Here is a 23,417-nt window from a genome sequence, read left to right on the forward strand (position 1 = left end):
TTGGAACATTCTAAATATATACACATTCCCCTTGTATTTATTAACTAAAGACATGTTACGTGTCTTAAACTTTTATTAAACCAAACGAATTTAATCTTTTGAAAACAAACCTAAAAGCCAGTTAGGTTGCCCAGCTCTGTAACTTTCTAGCTGTGGACACATTACAAAATGTGCTTCCATTTCCACACCTGTAAAATGGAGATAATAACAGCACCTGCGTCATAGGGTCATCTCAAAGATGAAATAATTCGGTATAATAAACAGTTTAAAATGTGCCCTGCACCTCAGTGTGCTGTTTGCTAACATGAAGTGATGTTTTTACCCTCCCTTTGTGGGAGAGGGTCTCAATTTTGTCTTCTACCTTGGACTGGAAGTCTTACCTGTACTTACCTCTGGGATTTTTTCAGGTGTCCCTGTCACCAGGAGTCATCAATGGCAAAGCAAGACTTTTTCATTTACTGGGCATTGGTGATGATTCAGCACAGAGAGGAAGTGAGGGAGGAGTTCCAGACAACCAGGACTCAGTTTCTGAAGGAGAGTTGCTGGAAGTTTCTGACAGAGAACTGAGTCTGGAATCTTCTCCTCAGTTGGGGTAGGCCCACACCCACACTTAACTTTGAGAAACAGTTAACTGCTGTTTTAGTCAGTTTGGGCTGCTGTAACAAAAATACCATAGACTACATGGTTTAAACAACAATTTATTTCTCACAGTTTTGGAGGCTGGAAAGTTCGAGATCACGGTACCAGCATGATTGGGTTCTGGTGAGGGCCCTCTTCCTGGTTTGCAGACAACTATCTTCCAGCTGTGTCCTCACATGGTGGAGAGTGAGCACGAGCCTCTTTCTCTTCTTATAAGGGCACTAATCCCATCATGGGGCCTCCACCTTCATCACTTCATCTAACCCTAATTACTTCCCAAACACCCCACCTCCTAATAGATTCCCTTGGGGGTTAGGGTTTCAACATAGGAATTTGAGGGGACACAAATGTAACATTTACTTCTTGTCAACTATCTCCCCTTTTTTGCTGTGATAATTTTGTATACCAGTCTGTTTTCCTTCCGGGCATTAACATGCTCGAGGGACGGCAGGAGGGGTACCTTGAATACATTGTTCCGACACATTCAAGATTTGTTGAAAGAATGAATGTAATCAACACCAGAAAAGAGGTGATCAGCAAATCTGAACTTTTCTTTTTGAAAATGTATTCATGGCCGGCAAGATGGCTCACACCTGTAATGTCAGCTCTTTGGGAGGCTGAGGCAGGTGGATCACTTGAAGCCAGGAGTTCTAGATCAGCATAGCCAACATGGTGAAACCCCATCTCTACTAAAAATACAAAAATTAGCGCGGCCTGGTGGCTCAGGCCTGTAACCCCAACTACTCCAGAGGCTGAGACACAAGAATCACTTGAATCTGGGAGGCAAAGGTTGCAGTGAGATCACACCACAGCACTCCAGCCTGGGCGACAGAGTGAGATGCTGTCTTAATTAAAAAGAAAAAAAGAAAAGAAAAAGAAAAAAATAGCTCTCCCTCTCCCTCTCCCTCCCCCGCCCCCTCCCCCTCCCCCTCCCCACCCCCTCCCCCTCCCCCTTTCCCTCCCTCTACTTCTTTTTTTGGTCTCCCTCTGTTGCCGAAGCTTGACTGTACTGCCGTGATCTCGGCTCACTGCAACCTCCCTGCCTCGGGCTCCTGTGATTCTCCTGCCTCGGCCTGCCCAGTGCCTGGGATTGCAGGCGCACGCCGCCACGCCTGACTGGTTTTTGTGTTTTTGGTGGAGACGGGGTTTCGCCGTGTTGACCCGGCTGGTCTCCAGCTCCTGGCCTGGAGTGATCTGCCCACCTCGGCCTCCCGAGGTGCTGGGATTGCAGACGGAGTCTCGCTCACTCAATGCTCAATGTTGCTCAGGCTGGAGTGCAGTGGCGTGATCTCGGCTCGCTACAACCTCCACCTCCCAGCCGCCTGCTTTGGCCTCCTAAAGTGCTAAGATTACAGCCTCTGCCCCGCCACCACCCAGTCTAGGAAGTGAGGAGCGTCTCTGCCTGGCTGCCCATCGTCTGGGATGTGAGGAGCTCCTCTGCCCGGCCGCCCCGTCTGGGAAGTGAGGAGCGCCTCTGCCCGGCCGCCATCCCGTATAGGAAGTGAGGAGCGTCTCTGCCTGGCTGCCCATCGTCTGGGATGTGAGGAGCCCCTCTGCCTGGCTGCCCCGTCTGGGAGGTGAGGAGCGCCTCTGCCCGGCCGCCCCGTCTGGGAAACGAGGAGCGCCTCTGCCCGGCCGCCACCCCATCTGGGAGGAAGTGAGGAGCGCCTCTGCCCGGCCGCCCCGTCTGGGAAGTGAGGAGCGCCTCTACCTGGCCGCCCTGTCTGGAAAGTGAGGAGCGCTTCTGCCCGGCTGCCCCGTCTGGGAAGTGAGGAGCACCTCTGCCCGGCCGCCCCGTCGGGGAGAAGAGGAGCGCCTCTGCCTGGCCGCCCAATGTCTGGGAAGTGAGGAGCGCCTCTGTCCAGCCGCCTCGTCTGGGAGGTGAGGAGCGCCTCTGCCTGGCCACCACCTTGTCTGGGAGGAAGTGAGGAGCGCCTCTGCCCGGCCGCCCCGTCTGGGAAGTGAGGAGCGCCTCTGCCCGGCCGCCCCGTCTGGGATGTGAGGAGTGCCTCTGCCTGGCCGCCCCGTCTGGGATGTGAGGAGTGCCTCTGCCTGGCCGCCCCGTCTGGGAGGTGAGGAGCGCTTCTGCCTGGCCGCCATCCCGTATAGGAAGTGAGGAGCATCTCTGCCCGGCTGCCCATCATCTGGGATGTGAGGAGCCCCTCTGCCCGGCTGCCCCGTCTGGGAGGTGAGGAGCGCCTCTGCCAAGCCGCCCCGTCTGGGAAGTGAGGAACGCCTCTGCCGGGCCGCCCCGTCTGGGAAGTGAGGAGCGCCTCTGCCCGGCCGCCCCGTCTGGGAAGTGAGGAGCGCCTCTGCCCGGCCGCCCCGTCTGGGAAGTGAGGAGCGTCTCTGCCCGGCCGCCCCGTCTGGGAAGTGAGGCGCGCCTCTGCCCGGCCGCCCCGTCTGGGAAGTGAGGAGCGCCTCTGCCCGGCCGCCCAGTCTGGGAGGTGAGGAGCGCCTCTGCCTGGCTGCCACCCCGTCTGGGAGGAAGTGAGGAGCGCCTTTGCCTGGCCGCCCCGTCTGGGAGGTGAGGAGCGTCGGGGAGTACCTCTGCCCTGCCGCCCATCATCTAGGAGGCGAGGAGCGCCTCTGCCCGGCCGCCCCGTCTGGGAAGTGAGGAGGACCTCTGCCCGGCCGCCCCATCTGGGATGTGAGGAGGGCCTCTGCCCAGCCGCCCCATCTGGGAAGTGAGGAGCGCCTCTGCCCGGCCACCCCGTCTGGGAAGTGAGGAGCGCCTCTGCCCGGCAGCCCCGTCTGGGAGGTGAGGAGCGCCTCTGCCTGGTTGCCACCCCGTCTGGGAGGAAGTGAGGAGCGCCTCTGCCCGGCCACCCCGTCTGGGAAGTGAGGAGCGCCTCTGCCCAGCCGCCCCGTCTGGGAAGTGAGGAGCACCTCTGCCCGGCAGCCCCGTCTGGGAGGTGAGGAGCGCCTCTGCCTGGTTGCCACCCCGTCTGGGAGGAAGTGAGGAGCGCCTCTGCCCGGCCGCCCCGTCTGGGAAGTGAGGAGCACCTCTGCCCGGCCGCCCCGTCTGGGAAGTGAGGAGCGCCTCTGCCCGGCCGCCCCGTCTGGGAGGTGAGGAGCGCCTCTGCCTGGCTGCCACCCCGTCTGGGAGGAAGTGAGGAGCGCCTCTGCCCGGCCACCCCGTCTGGGAAGTGAGGAGCACCTGTGCCCGGCCGCCCCGTCTGGGAAGTGAGGAGCACCTCTGCCCGGCTGCCACCCCGTCTGGGAGGAAGTGAGGAGCGCCTCTGCCCGGCTGCCACCCCGTCTGGGAGGAAGTGAGGAGCGCCTCTGCCCGGCTGCCCCGTCTGGGAAGTGAGGAGCGCCTCTGCCTGGCCGCCCATTGTCTGGGAGGTGAGGAGTGCCTCTGCCCGGCCGCGCCATCTGGGAAGTGAGGAGCGCCTCTGCCCAGCAGCCCCGTCTGGGAGGTGAGGAGCGCCTCTGCCTGGCTGCCACCCCATCTGGGAGGAAGTGAGGAGTGCCACTGCCTGGCTGCCCCGTCTGGGAGGAAGTGAGGAGCGCCTCTGCCCAGCTGCCCCGTCTGGGAAGTGAGGAGCGCCTCTGCTCGGCCGCCCTGTCTGGGAAGTGAGGAGCGCCTCTGCCCGGGCGCCCGGTCTGGGAAGTGAGGAGCACCTCTGCCTGGCTGCCACCCCATCTGGGAGGAAGTGAGGAGCGCCTCTGCCTGGCCGCCCTGTCTGGGAGGTGAGGAGCGCCTCTACCCAGCTGCCCTGTCTGGGAGGTGAGGAGCGCCTCTGCCCAGCTGCCCTGTCTGGGAGGTGTACCCAACAGCTCCAAAGAGCCAGCGACCATCGGGAGCGGGCCATGAGGACGATGGCGGTTTTGTTGAAGAGAAGTGGGGGAAGTGTGAGGAAAGGAAGGAGAGATCAGATTGTTGCTGTGTCTGTGTAGAAAGAGGTGGGCATAGGAGACTCCACTTTGTTCTGACTAGGAGAAATTCTTCTGTCTTGGGATGCTGTTGATCTATGGCCTTTCCCCCAGCCCCCTGCTCTCTGAAACAAACATGTGCTGTGTCAACTCAGGATTAAATGGATTAAGGGCGGTGCAAGATGTGCTTTGTTAAACAGATGCTTGAAGGCAGCATGCTCTTTAAGAGTCATCACCACTCCCTAATCTCAAGTACCCAGGGACACAAACACTGCAGAAGGCCACAGGGACCTCTGCCTAGGAAAACCAGAGAACTTTGTTCATGTGTTTATCTCCTGACTTTCTCTCCACTATTATCCTATGACCCTGCCATATCCCCCTCTCTGAGAAACACCCAAGAATGATCAATAAATACTTAATAAAAAAAAAGAAAAATTTCAAAAAAAATAAATAAACAAAAAAAAGAAAAAAATAGTTGCTTCTCAGTTTGATGATATGCAGTCACGCTCACAAATCAGTAATTTATGCAACAATAATCACGGAAAATATACTGCTTAGGTTTATAAATATTTAAACAGATAAACATACTTTTTTTTTTTTGCAAGACTTCCCTCAGTCCCCCAACCCACTTTTTTATTTGACACAGTTAATAATAAATGATTTCTTAAAAGTAGAATACTTTTTTTTTGCTTCTGGTATCCCGAAAATAAAGAAAAGAGTACATTTCAAGAAAACAAGTTGAAAAATTAGTCACAATAAAATGAAAGGCGATTGATCTAATTCCCTGATGTACATTCTAAGGACATACAGCTCTGTTGAAGGCTCACTGATTTACAGGGGAAAATATCTAGGATATACCACGAATAAAAAGAAGTCTAATATAATTTTTAAAGAGAAATATGCAGATACACCCTGAATTGAATTTCTTCTCAAAGTTCATTAGAGCAAGAACTCCATTTTCCAATTCAGTCGTACCTTCTCTCTAGGCTGCAAAAAATGCAGTGGACAAAATGACATTTGAAAAAGGTATCTTTAAAGATACCTTTAAGAGCAATAGTCCCCTTATGCCATTTACGCTCACATAAGAGACTGGAATAGCAAAGCACTATGAACAGTGATGAATGTTGTAAAAGTCCCTGGTGAGGCTTAATCAATACTGCCTATAGCCGTGTCCACCGGAAGAGGCTCGTCCTCTGTGAATTCTAGTGGGAAAGAATGATTGAATGATGAACACGTCTCCAAGTTTCTGGGAGGCCTTGCCTTTTTTACCCAAGGAAGAAGTGAAAATGCGTCTTGCACAATTGCTTAACCATTCCCAACCCAAGACTTCATTCTATCATTTATTTCCCTAGTAATGTGGGCATAAGGAATCTGTATTACTGGCGCGGAAACTTGGGTGTAAAAGTGATCACAAAGATTACACGGGGCCAGGCGCGGTGGCTCACGCCTGTAATCCTCTCGGGAGGCTGAGGCAGGAGAATCGCTTGAATCCGGTAAGGTCGCAGTGAGCCGAGATCGCGCCACTGCACTCCAGCCTGGGTGACAGACAGAGACTCTGTATCAAAATAATAATAATAATAATAATAATAATAATAATAATCCGAGCCTGACCAGTCACCCCACAGCGTCAAGGTGAAACCAGGTGACCGCGACTACAGTGTTTAATAATGGGTCCTCAGGCAAAAACTCCATGGATGGGAACCCCGCGCCTCTGAAGCTGCCCAACGAGGCGGTCTCCTGGTGGCGCCTGCCCCGCCAAAGGAGCAATGAGGGGCTGCGTTTAGGCGAAGCCGGTATTGGGCAAAGCTTCTGGATCAGTCAGGGGCTCAGACGGGACGTCTGTGGGAAAGGGGTCAGCACGGTATCCAGACCCCGCCCGGGGTGAGGTTGGTACTGAACTGACTGAGGCATGGAACCCCTACCCTCCACCCTGGTAAGGTGCCGGGGCCAGTTTGGGCCGGGACTCCTAGAATTTGAATCGGGGGTGGTCTAACGCTGTTGCCTGCGGGGTGTGCAGGAGGCCGCTAGTGAAGCCAAGAGTTCGCAGAGCCGGGGCGCCGCTCTATGCTCGGCTCTCGATTGCTCGCGCCTGGCAGCGGCGGGCGGCGCACGCGACGGCTGGGGCTCTGCGCTCGAGGGGTCGAGCCTGGGCCGAACAGGCGGCGTTGCGCACTGTGCGGTGGTCTCTGCGCCTCGGGCGGGCGGGAGAGAGAGGCCGCGGCGGCCAGCGTGGGGATGTCGAGGAGCTCGAAGGTGGTGCTGGGCCTCTCGGTGCTGCTGACGGCGGCCACAGTGGCCGGCGTACATGTGAAGCAGCAGTGGGACCAGCAGGTCGGTGTCACGTGACCGTCTCTTCCGGGCCCGCGCGCGGCGGCGACCTGGGGCCTTCTCGGTTGTCTATCCGTTCGGTTCCTCAGCTCCTCCTCGTGTCTTTCGCCCGCGATGGCGCGGCCCTGCACCCCACGCGTTTGCGGCTGCGGCCGGCGGCCGCCCTGCTGGGCTCCGGGCGCTGCAGCTCCCGGCGGGCGTCTGCAGCCCGCAGGTTCAGGACGACGCGGCTGCCAGGCTCAGCGCCTTGGGAGCTCCGCGCTGAAGGGGCCTTGATCCGCACAGGCACGGCACTCACGCTTTTGGGGTGCCCAGCGGCTCTGTTTTCAAGTCACAGCCGGCCCGCAGGGTGCGGCCCTTTCCACATCTCACTTGGGCCGCTAGAAAATAGAAGGTGGGGAAGGAGTTTCTTGGGGTGCATTCTGCAAGCTACCAGCCTCCCTCCTGGCCCAAGGTTGGGGTTAAAGCCTAATGTGTTTTAAGTGCTATTGATTTTATCCCATGGTAAGGGAGCCCCCCTCCCCATCCTCACTCTCCATGCCTTTGACCAAGATAATTTGGTGAGATATTTGCATTTCTCGTCTAAATGAACAGTTTGCTATGGAAACTAGAATCTGGGAACGATAGAGATAGCCTCCAGATTTTCTTTTTGGTACTTTTATTTCAGGAAATATCCGTGACCTACTGATCAGCAGTGACTATCTATTCTTTCCTCTCAGTTCATATTTTCATATTCAAGTTGACAGACCTTTAATGGCTGATTACTGTGTGGAAGCTACCTCACTAAGCACTTTGGGAATACAAAGATAAGGAAACTCCACTCTTCCAGAGTCTATCAGTGATTGACGACCGTGCTGAGAACAGGGAATTGGGGTCATTGGTTAATTTTCAGAAAACAACTTGGCAGTGATTGGGGTTGAACCTAGTTCACCAAGGGTGAAAATAATGGACTGGGTGAATCAAGAGTAAACAGTCTTTTCTTGATTTGCCTACCCAGAGCTTTGGACTGTGCTATGTGCTTGATATACAGAGATGAAGTGGATGAGGTCTTTGTTCCTGGTGTTCACAGACTAGAAATTAGAAGAGAGGAAGCATGTGATGGTACAAGAGTTTTGACGAGTGGGATGAGATGACTTCACAATGAAAAGGCACAGGAGAGATCAGAGATTTGGGATTAAAATGTGCTCCTAAGGGGCTAGCTTTTGGAATAGAGGCAGAAGACTTCCGCCTCTTAGAAGGAAAAGTAAAAGATGTTGATCCTGGGAAAACTTGAGATGGAGTAAAATTTAGTATGACAGATGTTGTTCTGACGTCAGTGAAGTGATGTTTGAAGGGTTTGGGTAGGGATGGATTAGAGCTTGGCTTTGGACCCTAGCTGGTCCAAAGTTTTTACAATGTGACTAAGGCTTGGTCCCCACCCCAGACCATTTAAAACAGAATCTCCTGGGGATGGGGACCTGGTTCAGCAATGTTTTAAAAGTAACCCAGAGAATTTTAACACAGGGCTAAGCACCATTGTGTTACAGAGTGGAAAAGTGGTTATTTGGAAGTTAGAGATGAAGAAAAGGTTGACCAGAATAACGTGTGTGTGTGTGTGTGTGTCTTTTTTTTCTTTTTATGTCCGGTTCTTCATTAGGGGCTTACATTGTATTAATAGCAGTGGGAAAGACTAGGACAAATGATTAGCAGAGTGGATGTGTCGGAAGGTTCAAGGAAGCAAGAAATTAAATAATGAATATTGTTTCCTGACCGTCTACCACATACCAGGCAGTGTATTAAGCACTTTACATATATCATCTGTAATCCTCACAGTAACCTAGCAAAAATTAAGCAGTGCTACATGAGGAGCCAGAGTTCTAGGTGTTAGGATTGGAAGAATAAAGAGGTCTTTAGTGGTTAGTAAGGAAAGTGGTTAGAAAGGTAGTTCAGTGAGGGTCACAGGAAGGATGTGTGAGGCAATCAGCATAGACCTTGAAACCTAGAGGAAGATAGCAAATGATGAGATAGAGATCCAGATCATAAGCACTCATGACATCTCTGAGAAGGAAGGGTAGGATCTGGGAGGCAGGTGTGGAAGGAATGATTCTGGTGAATCGTGTGGTCTTGGGAGGGTGGGTATCGGTGTGTCATGGTGTAAGAAGCACAGGACAGGAAGACCTGCGGTTGGGGGAGTGGAATAAGCACCTCCGTTTTTGTCTCATTGGGGATCTTGCCAAGGGTGCATGGTTTAAGACATTTGTGTTTCAGTTGAGTTGTATCAATCCCGGGACTCCTTCAAATCCCTCATAATGAAGCTGTAGGCCTGGAGGAGGTCCAGCAAGTAGGTATTACATTAGGTGAGTTTTTAAAAATAGGTAAAATAATTTGGAAAAAAACCCACAAACATACGCAGGCCCTGGGCCCCACTCCCATTAATTCTACTCTATATAGCCACTATTAAAAACTATTTATTGGCCAGGCACGGTAGCTCATGCCTGTAATCCCAGCACTTTGGGAGGCTGAGGCAGGCAGATCATTTGAGGTCAGGAGTTCAAGACCAGCCTGGCCAACATGGTGAAACCCCGTCTCTACTAAAAATACAAAAAAATTAGCCAGGCCTGGTGGCGCACGCCTGTAATCTCAGCTACTGGGGAGGCTGAGACACAAGAATTGCTTGAACTCAGAAGGTGGAGTTTGCAGTGAGCCAAGATCGTGCCATGGAGCCAAGATCCCTAGCCTGGGCGACAGAACGAGACTCCTTCTCAAAAAAAAAAAACCTATGTATTTATTTTGAGATGGGGGCTTGTTCTGTCACCCAGGTGGGAGTGAAGTGGCACAATCTCAGCTCACTGCAGCCTGTGCCTCCCAGGCTCAGGTGATCCTATCAACTTAGCCTCTGGAGTAGCTGGGACCACAGGCACACACCACCACTCCCTGCAATTTTTTTTTTTTTTTGTATTTTTGCTAGAGATGGGATTTTGCCATGTTGCCCAGGCTGGTCTAGAACTTCTGAGCTCAAGCAGTCTGCTTGCCTTGGCCTAAGATTACAGGAGTGCTGGGATTACAGGAATGAGCCACCACGCCTGGCCTAAAACCTTTAGAGTATTTTGTGAGCAATAAACTATAAAATGTTAGTTGTTAGTAATGACTGAATTGATGTTTTTAAAAGTCTCATCTTGGGTGCCAGGTCCACGTTCTGAAATGCTGTGGTTTTTTAGTGCTTACTAAGGTAACTACCATTGATGAGCACTTATTTTTTCCTCTGGTTGTAGCATTCTTCTTTTTCTTCTTTCTCTGTTAAATAATTAATTAATAATTCTGCATGATTTTTACATTTTTAACTTTACATGCTAGAAGCCAAGTTCAGATTTTAGTATTCTGCATTTTTTCTCTTGATATTTATTGTTGAGCTAGGATAACTGCTAACAGAAGAGTAGTTTAGAGTGTTACTGTAGTAACTCGCCAAGTTTTTAAAGCATTACCTATCAATTAAACTTTAAAAATTTAACACTGGCCGGGTGCAGTGGCTCGCGCCTGTAATCCAGCACTTTGGGAGGCTGAGGCGGGTGGATTACTTGAGATCAGGAGTTCGAGATCAGCTTGGCTGACGTGGTGAAACCCCGTCTCTACTAAAAATACAAAAATTAGCTGGACATGGTGGTACGTGCCTGTAGTCTCAGCTACTTGGGAGGCTGAGGCTGGAGAATCACTTGAACCCAGGAGGCGGAGGTTGTGGTGAGCTGAGGTCATGCCATGGCACTCCAGCCTGGGCGACAGAGCGAGACTCTTGTCTCAAAAAATAAATTAAAAAAAAAAAAATTAACATAGTGCCAGTTTTTTTTTTTTTTTCTGTTATTTCCCATTAAATTTTCTGTACTAAATGCTCAGGAATTTCTTAAAATATGATAAGAAATCATTTCAGTAATAACATTTAGCACACTACCAAATTTCTTTGATCGTTTATTACATTTTACATTTGTACAGAAAATTAAAATAGTAACTGGGTATTTGGAATCTGAAAGTTTTAAGTGTATTTTGGTAACACTGTTATTTGGATTTGAATGGCACAAGGATGGGGACCACCTGTTCGGGATGTTACTGAAATCTGTTTCTTACGTTTTTAGAGGCTTCGTGACGGAGTTATCAGAGACATTGAGAGGCAAATTCGGAAAAAAGAAAACATTCGTCTTTTGGGAGAACAGATTATTTTGACTGAGCAACTTGAAGCAGAAAGAGAGAAGATGTTATCGGCAAAAGGATCTCAAAAATCATGACTTGAATGTGAAATATCTGTTGGACAGACAACACGAGTTTGTGTGTGTGTTGATGGAGAGTAGCTTAGTAGTATCTTCATCTTTTTTTTGATCACTGTCCTTTTAAACTTGATCAAATAAAGGACAGTGGGTCATATATTGTAAATTACTGCTTTCAGGGTCCCTTATATCTGAATAAAGGAGTGTGGGCAGACACTCTTTGGAAGAGTCTCTGTCTGGGTGATCCTGGTAGAAGCCCCAATAGGGTCACTGTCCAGAGCTTAGGGTTGTTACTGAGAAGCACTGCTGAGCTTGTGAGAAGGAAGGGAGAGAAGGAAGGGATGGATAGTAGCATCCACCTGAGTAGTCTGATCAGTCGGCATGATGACGAAGCCACGAGAACATCGACCTCAGAAGGACTGGAGGAAGGTGAAGTGGAGGGAGAGACACTCCTGATTGTCGAATCCGAGGATCAGGCATCAGTGGACTTATCGCACGACCAGAGTGGGGATTCCCTCAACAGCGATGAAGGAGACGTGTCGTGGATGGAGGAGCAGCTGTCCTACTTCTGTGACAAGTGCCAAAAATGGATACCAGCCAGTAAGGAGCTTCTCAATTCCTTTGATTTGTCAATTCCTGTGTGAAGGTTTGTTTTTCCAACCTGTGAAAGAAACGTGAATGTAAAACAGGCCTAAATAAAAGGATAATTATATTTATTCTCTAGTTGATGAGCTATAAATTTATATAAAACATAGGCATGTTTGTACTAATGAAACTTACTGTCAACCTCTATCACATTGTTAAGTTAACACTTTTGGTGGTAACTCAATAAAATTGAGAAAATTGGAAATCCTGTGTTACTTAAAAAGTTAGCCATATTTTTCTAACAAGATCATAGAGATTTAGGGCCAAATTCCAGTCCCAGTGTTGAATTCATGTTCAAGTTTATAAAAATTACTTTGTTAATATTTAACTTATGTGGAGAACTCCTGCTATTGTTTACTGAAAAGAGGTTAGAATTAGCAGATTGAAGGTGTTTTTTGCCCTTTTTCTAGGACCAGTCTTTTTTTCCATTTTCCTTTTTTTCTGCTGGCAAGAGATACCTCATACACACTCCCTGATTGCCTCAATCTTGAGATTTTCTTTTCTCTCTTTTTTTTTTGAGATGGAGTTTTGCTTTTGTTGCCCAGGCTAGAATGCAATGGCATGATCTCGGCTCCTGGGTTCAAGCGATTCTCCTGCCTCAGCCTCCCAAGTAGCTGGGATTATAGCGTTTGCCAGCACACCTGGCTAATTTTTTTTTTTTTTTTTTTTTTGAGACAGAGTTTTCTTCTTGTTGCCCAGGCTGGAGTGCAATGGCGTGATCTTGGCTCACTGCAACCTCCACCTCCCAGGTTCAAGTGATTCTCCTGCCTCAGCCTCCCGAGTAGCTGGGATTACAGGCATGCGCCACCATGCCCGGCCAATTTTGTATTTTTAGTAGAGATGAGGTTTCTCCATGTTGGTCAGGCTGGTCTTGAACTCCCGACCTCAGGTGATCCACCCGCCTCGGCCTCCCAAAGTGCTGGGATTACAGGCATGTGCCACTGTGCTTGGCCCTGATCTTGAGATTTTCAATGGGTAGCTTCCTGGCACCTGAGGAGCGTGGCTTGCCAGCCATCATATGGTTCATACCGAAACAGGATTTTCCCATTAGATAAGAGACTAGTAAAGACATACGTACTTGAGGAATGCCTTTGTGTAATATAATTTGTAACCAAGTCAGAGAAATACGTATATAATTGTGAAGAGGGTCATTTTCTGGCATGTGGAAATGTTTTTCTTAAAATGGGTTCAACTTCAAATTTAGTCACTGTTAACTAATAGTAACATTTTCACAGGAAACGAATTTACTAGTTAGCTGGTTTTTGCTTCTGAGCGGTCTCTGCTTATTAATTTCAGGTTCTGCCTGAATTCTCAGTGGCTTTCCCTTTGTCCTGTTGAGGACAAATTTTAAGCTACCCTTTGTGGTCAGGCCCCTGCTAACTATAGCTTCTTTGATCCCCACACAACTTTGCAGTTAGGGTGAACTTATTCTTCATGAACTTATTCTTCACAAACAATTCTTATCCTTAGGGCTTTGTGCAGTTTTTTTCCTCTGGAATATGCATCTCCACAGCCTTCATTCTCCCTATACACAAAGATACCCCTTTTCACCTGGCCAATTTCTAATCCTAAGCCTCCCCCCTAATACAGGTTGGGCCCCCTTTTTATTTACCCTCACACTGCCCTGTGGTACACATCACATTCCATTCCTTATGTGTCACAGAGCATCAGCATCACCTGAGGGACTAAGAAATGTAACTCCTAGGCTCTGCTTCAGAAATTGATACATTGTATCTGGGCTAGAATCAAGCATATTTAGAAAACCAAGAACAACTTGGGTGATTCCAGTGCACTGTGAGCATGGAGAACCACTGTGCTGTTGTGATCACCTATTTTCTATGCAGCCCTCAGGGAAGTGCAAACCTGTGAGATCAGGCACCATTATCTGTCTTGGACTTTGTATTCCCAGTTCCTAGCCCAGTGCCTGGTATGCAGAGGGAGCTCATATTTTTGAAAGAATGTGTGAAGAGACCTGCCTCTGGGAGTCAGGAATGTGACAGTTGGGAAATCCAGCAACAATACCTGCTTTTCCAGTACCTTTCTCCTAAAAGTTACTGGATCCTACAGATCTTAGTGGGCGTATACTTGGTGTTAGAAGAATAGAAATCTTTCTTATTCCCTTCCTTTTCCCCATCTTGCAATTGTGGGTTGGCTGAAGAAAAGAAGACAACACGGGAAAGGAAAATCTGGGTGATAAATGGATTAAACCTTTAGGTTACCGCTGCTCTAGATAAACCCATGATGTGACTTTTTGTTTTTCTCCTAGGTCAGCTGAGGGAACAGCTCAGTTACCTTAAGGGTGATAATTTTTTTAGGTTTACTTGTTCGGATTGCTCAGCAGATGGCAAGGAGCAGTATGAAAGGCTGAAGCTGACATGGCAGCAAGTGAGTAAAAAGCTCTTCCCCAAGTCCATGAGGGTGGTTTCCCCAGGAGTTTGTTGGAATGAATATCTAGAAACTTAGGGATGAGCTTTTGAGTTGTTTGGAGGGGCACTTTTTATTTCGCAATGAAATTAGATACCGAATATGTGGAGAAGGGAGTGAAAAATACTTGCTGCAATCCCAGCACTCAGGGAGGCCAAGGCGGGCAGATCATCTGAGGTCAGGACTTCGAGACCAGCCTGGCCGACATGGTAAAACCCTATCTCCATTGAAAATACAAAAATTAGCTGGCTATGGTGGGGGGCCCCTGTAATCCCAGCTACCTGGGAGACTGAGGCAGGCGAATCGCTTGAACCTGGGAGGCAGAGGATGCAGTGAGCCCACGCTGCGCCACTGTACTCCAGCTTGGGCGACAAAGTGTGACTCCTTTTCAAAAAAAAAAAAAAAAAAAAAGAAAAATATTCACTGCTGACTTGGTGAATTGGGCTTGAGAGGCTTGAGAATCTCATGATTTCATTTATATGTGATACCAAGCTCTGATTATAATTGAAAATGAAATTCTCATTTTCCTGGCAGCCATTTTAAGAACAATAAAACTGTTTTTTTAAAGTAGAAAGATGGCTGTGTTGAAAATAGATTTGGAAGAAGGAAGGTGACTGATTGCAAAAACCAACATAACTTAGCTTTTCTGCATTTGAACTCGGAGATGTTTGAATTTTTGTTTGCTGAAATACTTGTTCATTTTTAACCATCTCTAATACCAACACCCTAAGTCAGCTGTATCCTAAACAATAGCTTTTTACTGATCTCCAGGTTGTATTAAATTGTTTTGGTTTTGTTTCTATATCAATATGTTAATGTATAATATGAATAATAATAAGGCATCAATGTATACTTTTTAGTTCAAAAACCAAATGAAGCCAGACATGGTGGCTCACATCTGTAATCCCAGCACTTTGGGAGGCGGAGGCGGCCAGATCGCCTGAGCTCAGGAGACAAGCCTGGGCAACATGGTGAAACCCCGACTCTATAAAAAACAGGCCAGGCGCGGTGGCTCATGCCTGTAATCCCAGCACTTTGGGAGGCTGAGGCGGGGGGTGGGGGGCAGATCACCTGAGGTCGGGAGTTCGAGACCAGCCTGACCAACATGGAGAAACACCGTCTCTACTAAAAATACAAAATTAGCTGGGCGCAGTGGCGCATGCCTGTAATCCCAGCTACTTGGGAGGCTGAGGCAGGAGAATTGCTTGAACCCAGGAGGCAGAGGTTGCAGTAAGCTGAGATCGCGCCACTGCACTACAGCCTGGGCAACAAGAGTGAAAGTCCATCTCAAAAAAAAACAACAAAAAAAACAAAACAATACAAAAATTAGCTGAGTGTGGTGGTGGTGCACTCCTGTGGTCCCAGCTTCTCAGGAGACTGATGTGGGAGGGTTGCTTGAGCCTGGGAGGTTGAGGCTGCAATGAGCTGTGATTGAGCCACTGTACTCCAGCCTGGGTGGTAAGAGAGTGGGACCCCATCTCAAAAAAAAAAAAAAATTATGTATTACTTAGTTTTTATGTTCATTCATTTGTTCAACAGACACTGAGTACCTATTATGAACCAGGTGCTGTTCTAGGCCTGAGACTACTGTGGTGAACGAGACAGCTAAGGCCTCTGCCACAAGACAGCTGACATTCTATACTTAATTTTGATAATAAACAGATCAACAAGATAATTACCACAGCACTTTTTACTTTGAGCGAAATAGAGTGATGAGAAAGATTTTAAATTACACCATTTTAGCCACTTACAGTGTTCCTTGTAAATTTTAGTTGCCTTAGCAGCCTTCGTCTATTATCTTAATTATCAGTGCTTTATTAGGACATCTGATGAAATCTGTCAGTGTTGAATTAGGAAGCCTTTGACTTGCCTGAAAAAATGTAAGTAGAAAATGAAGAGAAGTTTGTATTGAGGATAGAGCCTTATGAATATTATAACTGGGACATTTTTCTCAAGTGTACATAGGATACTGTGTGTAGGCAAGATCTTACTAATAGATTATAGTGATATGTGCACACAGGTAGATTTGTATTTGTCCTGCAAGTGGTTTCTCATAAAAGCTGTAAAATGGAAGATGAGCAAATATATGTAATTTGTTATTTTCAAAAATGTGAGTTTTCTGTAGTGGTTCTTTTTAAAAGAAAAGCTGGCTTTTGCTTATTTTGCTCAGAATAGGTAATATTGGCTCACTTTGCATATTTATTTATTCTTTTTTTAAAAAAAATTTTTAAATCTTTTTGAGGCACAATCTCACTCTGTTGCTCAGGCTGGAGTGCAGTGGTACAATCTCGGCTCACTGCAACCTCCGCCTCCCAGGTTCAAGCAGTCCTCCTGCCTCAGCCCCTCTAATAGCTGGGATTACAGGCATGCGCCACCATGCCTGGCTAATTTTTTGTATTTTTAGTAGAGATGGAGTTTTGCCATGTTGGCCAGGCTGGTCTCGAACTCCTGACCTCAGGTGATCCACCCACCTCGACATCCCAAAGTGCTGGGATTACAGGCGTGAGCCACTGTGCCCGGCCACTTTGCATATTTAATTAGACTAACATAACTTGCAGATTATTTTTTCACTTCCAAAATACTTATTGATGGTGGATACTAACCTGGTAGGGTGAAGTGATAACTTAGGTTGCACATATCTGGTTCTTAGCAAACAACTGACCAGTATTTCTAGTTGCATCTGAAAAAGCCCATCTCTCATTGAAGACCTGAAAGAGAATCAGTTGGTCTTGAATGGACTCCATTGATATAGCCACATTCTTAGTATATTGAAATGTGGGTTTTCTGTCTTTAAATCTTAAACTTTGAAAGATTTACCAAAGAAATATGTAGAAATGCTTGTAACACAAACAGCATTTTGTTTGTATTATCAAATACTTACAGTAAAGAGGTCTGATCTCCTGATTAAAAAGCCCCTTCCTGCCACACTCCCTTTCTGTGTCCTTTCCTCTTCCTTGGTGATTCCTGTGAATAGCAGTTCCATACGCAGGAGAAACTTTATCAAACATTTGGGAAGGATAGGGAAGTTTTTGCATTCTTTTCCTGGAGACTCATTCTTATGGCACAAGTAAAGATACTATGATTGATCTTTGCTCATTATTTTTCTAGTGTTTTTCAGCATATACTGAGTACCTGCTGGCTCTGAGCTAGGCCCTGTGGATACATTGGTCCACAAGATCAGCTTCATTACTGATGAGCTTGGTCTGGTAACATGAGAGCAGAAAACTAAACTGGGGTTCATTTTTTGTTTTTTTTTTGAGATGGAGTTTCACTCTTGTTGCCCAGGCTGGAGTGCAATGCCGCTATCTTGGCTCACTGCAACCTCCGCCTCCTGCATTCAAACGATTCTCCTGCCTCAGCCTCCCGAGTAGCTGGAACTACAGGTGTGCGCCACCATGCCTGGCTAATTTTTGTATTTTTAGTAGAGACGGGGTTTTGCCATGTTGGCCAGGCTGGTCTTGAACTCCTGACCTCAGGTGATTCACCCACCTCAGCCTCCCAAAGTGCTGGGATTACAGGCGTGAGCCACCATGCCCGGCCTGGGATTCATTCTTTTAGATCATAAATTCCAGGAGGGAAGGAAAAACAGGTCCTTTATATATTAGTTTATAGTTTGCCTAGTAAAGATTAAGTGATAATAGAAAAAGTTATTTTCAAGTAAATATGTAAACTTTAACTTTTTAGGGTCATAAAATGTCTCAATTATACAAAAAAGTCATAGAAATACTTTATCACTGAGATTATCAGCAAATACATATTTCTGAGATACTCTTCTGAGAGTGGGCAAAGCTTGTTCTATGATTTTCTTAAATTATTTATTGAGCAGTAATTTTTTAAAATTGTGATGAAATATGCATAACATATAGTTTACCATTTTTTAGTGTACAGTTCAGTGGAATTAAGTACATTCACATTGCTGTGTAATTACCACCACCATCCACCTCCAGAATTTTTTTATCTTTACAAAATGAAACTCCATGCCCATTAAACACTAACTTCCCATGAATATTGATTGTTTAAAGGAAGATGTTTGTTGGCTGATGTAGACCAGATGCAGATGTAACTAGAAGACATTTTTAAAAATGTGTTCATGGGGTTAATTGTTTTTAGGCTGTCTGCAAGTATTGCAGGTTTAAGAATGGGGGAAATTGAAACTTGGTTAGTGAAGGGTCAGAATTACTGGGCCCCTTTGAGTGGTGTGGATATTGGTCTTTCCGTAAGACTGTTGGGGATTTAATGCTGTGAATATAGATATTGGGGGCATTAACTGCAATTTACTACACTCCTTACAGCTACAGGATGCTCTTTATAGAAATAAGGATTAGGCTGGGCGCAGTGGCTCACATCTGTAATCCCAGCACTTTTGGAGGCTGAGGCAGGCAGGTCACTTGAGGTCAGGAGCTTGAAACCCTGTCTCTACTGAAAATACAAAAATTAGCCGGGAGTGGTGGTGTGCATCTGAGATCCCAGCTACTTGGGAGGCTGAGGCAGGAAAATTGCTTGAACCCAGGAATCGGAGGTTGCAGTGAGCCGAGATCGCACCATCACATTCCAGCCTGGGCATCACAGTGGGACTCTTGTCTCAAAAAAAACAAACAAACACACAAAAAAACATCTATATGAGTATCTGAGTATAGATTCAAAGAAAAATGTCTGAAAGGATGGGATTATTTCTTGATGGTGGATTTCAAGTGATTTTTACTTCCTCCTTTGCTCTTTTCTGCATTACTGAAGTGTTTTCCAATGAGCATGTGTTATTTATATTTCTGGAAAATACCTTCCCATTTGGGGCCATGAATTCCTCATCTGTAAAATAAGAGTAGATTAGATTAGGAGTTTGCATCCTGAGCTCTGGGGGTGTCTTGGAGCCCTCTGAGAATGGGCTGGGTGGCTAGGCCTTTCAGTTTCCTGTTTCTTCTCTAATGCTGATTTCATTTGAAGGAGGGGTTTGACAGGTAAAAATGGCTTAGTCACCGAGTAGATGGCATGTAGCATTATTTTTAGTTCTGAAATTCTGAGTCTTGTTTTTGCCTTCTAAGAGCTTAGAGAAGTATATACAAGGGTGATTTTCAAGATATTTGATAAAGGGTAGTGCCGTTGGTCAGAAAATGCTGGCTAGAGTAGGCACCTGGAGGCCTCCTGCTGGCCAGAAGGTAGCCCTTGATTTAGGACTACACTGTGTAGGGTGCGGGATCCTTGGGACAATGCCTGTTTATCAACTGATTCAGGGGGCAGCTCTGTTGTAGCCATCAGTTCAGCCACACATTAGCCCTGCATGTGTGGCACCTAAGGATTAGATGCTTAGTTCTGCACATAATTAAGTGGATTAGTGATATCTAATGAAAGTAAAAAAGGAAGTAAATTCTACCCTGGTTATATTCCAAGATACCGTCCTTCCTTTGTTCCCTCTGTTCCCCACCATTCCTACTCAGAATATAAAACATAAGAAGCTTTTCCCCCCTCAAGATTAACATCCCTAACCGTGCTGTTCTCTCACCTCTTGTTTCAGGTCGTCATGTTGGCAATGTACAACTTGTCTCTGGAAGGAAGTGGACGTCAAGGTTATTTCAGGTGGAAAGAAGATATCTGTGCTTTTATTGAGAAACATTGGACTTTTTTACTAGGGAATAGGTAATGTGTTTTTTAAAAATCTTATACTTCAAGGAATGTGTAAAGAATGAAGTATACAAGATTTGAGACAGCCTAATGTAGACTTGTTAGAGATTTATTTTAATGTTTTTGAGATAGAGTCTCCCAGGCTGGAGTGCAGTGGCATGACCATAGCTCACTGCATCCTCAACCTCCTGGGCTCAAGTAGTCCTCCTGCATCAGCCTCCTGAGTAGCTGGGATTACAGGTGTGCACCAACATGCCTGGCTTATTTATTTATTTATTTTTTGGAGGCAGAGTCTTGCCCTGTCCCCCAGGCTAGAGTGCAGTGGCGTGATCTCGGCACACTGCAACCTCCACCTCCCGGGTTCAAGCGATTCTCCTGCCTTAGCCTCCTGAGTAGCTGGGATTACAGGCACCTGCCACCATGCCCAGCTAGTTTTTGTATTTTTAGTAGAGACGGGGTTTCACCATGTTGGCCAGGCTGGTCTTGAACTCCTGACCACAAGTGATCCGTCTGCCTCGGCCTCCCAAAGTGCTTGGATTACAGGCGTGAGCCACTGCGCCTGGCCTTATTTTTTTGTAGAGACGGGGGTCTCGTGTTGTCTCAGGCTGGTCTCGAACTCCTGGGCTCAAACAGCTCTCCTGCCTCAGGCTTCCAAAGTGCTGGGATTATGGTGGGTGTGAGCCGCCGTTCCTTACCTTGTTAGAGATTTAGAGTGTTTACTTGTGGCAATTACGAAAATTTTTGAATTCCAGAGAATGTTTTTACTTTTTTAAGATTTGAAAAAAAAAAAAAAAAAAACTTGACCGGGCGCAGTGGCTCACGCCTGTAATCCCAGCACTTTGGGAGGCCTGGCGGGTGGATCACCTGAGGTCAGGAGTTCAAGACCAGCCTCGCCAACATGGTGAAACCCCATCTTTACTAAAATACAATAATTAGCTGGGCATGGTGGCAGGCAACTATAATCCCAGCTACTCAGGAGGCTGAGGCAGGAGAATTGCTTGAACCCAGGAGGTGGAGGTTGCAGCGAGCCAAGATTGCGCCATTGCACTCCAGCCTGGGCAATGGCGCAGAGACTCCGTCTCAAAAAAAAAAAAAAAAAAAAAGATGTTTATTTCAACTGAACATGACGTTTTTTGAAGAAATTCTTAGAATGTTAAAAAATAAGAGTTGTATTACATGAGACTGTTCAAGAGTTGGATAAGTCAATATTTCACTTGAGGAGATAGGGTTATTATATTCTTTTAAGCTGTGTGTGGTGGGGCATGCCTGTTGTCCCAGCTACTCAGGAGACCAAGGTTGGAGGATCACTCGAGCCCAGGAGTTTGAGGCCTGCCTGGACAGTATATTGAGACCCCCATCTCTTAGAAAACACCAACCAGGCCAGGCCTGGTAGCTCAGGCCTGTAATCCCAGCGTTATGGGAGGCCGAGGCAGGCGGATCACCTGAGGTCAGGAGTTCGAGACCAGCCTGGCCAACATGGTGAAACCCCATCTCTACTAAAAATACAGAAATTAGCTGGGCTTGGTGGCGGGTGCCCATAATCCCAGCTACTCGGGAGGCTGAAGCAGGAGAATCGCTTGAACCTGGGAGGCGGAGGTTACAGTGAGCTGAGATGGTGCCACTTCACTCCAGCGTGGGTGACTCAGCGAGACTCCGTCTCAAACAAACAAACAAACAACCAAAAAAAAAAACCAAAACAGAGCAGTGTGTTCTAGGAGGACAAGACAGGAAAAATAATGGCAGTTACTGACTGCATCTATTTAGGTTGCCCTTAGTTAATAGAGTTTTGTATTACTAGTATTTGTTTTTAACTCTGTAAAGTAGACACTCTTTTGTATTTTTAACTTATTTTTATAGTGCTTAGCAAAGTCTGGGCACATCTGCATATGGCTTGTTCATTGGTCACTGTGTTTATCGTTGCGCTTTGTGTTTGCTGCCGTGTGCTCTCCCCAGTGGCTGCTTTGGTGCATTAGACTCGGGGATACCAACGCACAGACCTTGCGACCATATATTTTCACTAAATGTCCACATGGATCTATCAAGACTTTTATTGCTCTTGGGTACTTGTGAGTTTGCTACCACATTGGTGAATTTTTGTTTGAGATTCTGATTGTTAGTTGCTGTCTGAAGTCCTGTGTGAGATTCATGAATCTTACATAATGAGGTTAGTTTAGACATGACAAAGTCTTTGATCACTTCAGGTCAGGGCAGTGAGTTCATGCCTTTCCACACTTGGGGTTCACTGCAGCCTCTGTTTCTTCAGACGCTGAGGAATCACAGCTTTGCTCGTGTTACTGAGAGTGCGGGAGGGCAGTCAGAAGGAGGGTGACCTGCAGGCTGCTGTGAGAAAATGGAATAGACTCCCTACATTTTTGCAAAAGGGGTTATTTTAGTTCTTGAGCTATTTATTGGTGCTAAGAAAAGAATTGACACTGTAACTGGTTCTTTCTCATAAGGAAAAGAAATCTGTTGTTTAGTTTAATGATTTAGCACTATTTATGGACCTTAATGTACCCCATTTATAAGGGATAAGAAAGGGAAAAAACTGATAAAATTGGATCTTGGAATGTTTTCATGATCTTCAAGTGCTGTTCTATTTAGTGGGTTATCTCCTGGAAGAAATTAGATTTAGATTGCCTATTTTTAAGAATATTGCTGGATTTTAACAGAAGTTGTTTAATTGCTTCATTTGTTCATTTCTAGAGCATGTTCTGAGAGGAATCAGCTGAGCCTTATTTCTTTTTAACATGCCAATGAAAGGCATTAATTACTCTCCAGTTTCTGTGTAGTTTATTTAGTGTGTTGACCATATTGGTATATCACCGGAATTATTATTTATTTGATCTTCCTATTTAAATCAAGTCACTTGAAAAATACATTAATTTTAAAATGAAACTTAACATCACCATGGTAAGTGGGAAACCTGTATAAATTGTCATAAATAGAATGTAACAATAAAAATAAAACAATGCTGTTAAATTGTAGCTGGATCCCATGGCATATAATGGCAAGCCATGGCTTTCTTTTCCAGTCAAAAAGGGAGGCTGCTACAAGTTGTTAATGAGAATTTAAAGCAGTAAACTTTCTCTTGATCTAACCAGAAGAAGCAAAAGAGAATTAGAAATCACTCTATGATTCTTGCCACCCGGTTTCATGCTACAGTGCTGCTCTTCACTTTGGGAACTCCACTTGAAATATCAGTGATTGGAGAAGTCCCCTGAAACCACTACCCCTGGGTAGTTACCACTTGCTCAGACATTTCTGTGTATGAATGTTAACAAGATTACCATACCCCAGAGAAGCTGTCTATAAAGAGCATTTATATTTAAGGTACACTTTTTTCATAGCTGCTAAAGATTTTCATTATGCTATCCATAGGACGTACTTTATTTATTTACTTACTTACTTATTTTTTTGAGACAGAGTCCTGCTCTGTCGTCCAGGCTGGAGTGCAGCGGCGTGATCTCGGTTCACTGCAACCTCCGCCTCCCAGGTTCAAGCAATTCTCCCGTCTCAGCCTCTGGAGTAGCTGGGACTACAGGCACACCCCACCATGCACTACTAATTTTTGTATTTTTAGTAGGGACAGGGTTTCGCCTTATTGGTCAGGCTGGTCTTGAACTCCTGACCTCAGGTGATCCACCTGCCTGGCCT

General features: G+C 46.6%; 2 protein-coding genes and 1 long non-coding RNA gene across 4 annotated transcripts in view; 2 read left to right on the forward strand and 1 right to left on the reverse strand.

Annotated features, from left to right (window-relative positions):
• Positions 1 to 6,630: 6,630 nt before the first annotated feature.
• On the forward strand, positions 6,631 to 11,928 carry LOC103889846 (protein PET117 homolog, mitochondrial). The gene is made up of 2 exons (XM_024239046.3): positions 6,631 to 6,849; positions 10,950 to 11,928. Exons 1-2 carry the CDS (start codon positions 6,754 to 6,756, stop codon positions 11,097 to 11,099), a joined length of 246 nt encoding a protein of 81 aa, XP_024094814.1. The 5' UTR covers positions 6,631 to 6,753; the 3' UTR covers positions 11,100 to 11,928.
• The window catches only part of KAT14 (lysine acetyltransferase 14), a 45,160-nt gene continuing 33,162 nt past the window's right edge, over positions 11,420 to 23,417 (forward strand). For both annotated transcript variants that reach the window (XM_009233339.4, XM_054541613.2), the window contains exons 1-3: positions 11,420 to 11,678; positions 13,990 to 14,108; positions 19,657 to 19,778. In XM_009233339.4, the coding sequence (XP_009231614.4) occupies positions 11,420 to 11,678; positions 13,990 to 14,108; positions 19,657 to 19,778 (500 nt within the window). The remainder of the gene's footprint in view (positions 11,679 to 13,989; positions 14,109 to 19,656; positions 19,779 to 23,417) is intronic.
• Positions 15,897 to 17,114, reverse strand: LOC129052076 (uncharacterized). Its single transcript, XR_008516817.2, has 3 exons — positions 17,029 to 17,114; positions 16,751 to 16,855; positions 15,897 to 16,017 (listed from the first exon to the last, which is right to left on the reverse strand). It is a non-coding gene; the product is annotated as an uncharacterized LOC129052076 (long non-coding RNA).

Source organism: Pongo abelii, chromosome 21, assembly GCF_028885655.2.
Source record: "Pongo abelii isolate AG06213 chromosome 21, NHGRI_mPonAbe1-v2.0_pri, whole genome shotgun sequence".
Classification (NCBI taxonomy): Eukaryota; Metazoa; Chordata; class Mammalia; order Primates; family Hominidae; genus Pongo; species Pongo abelii.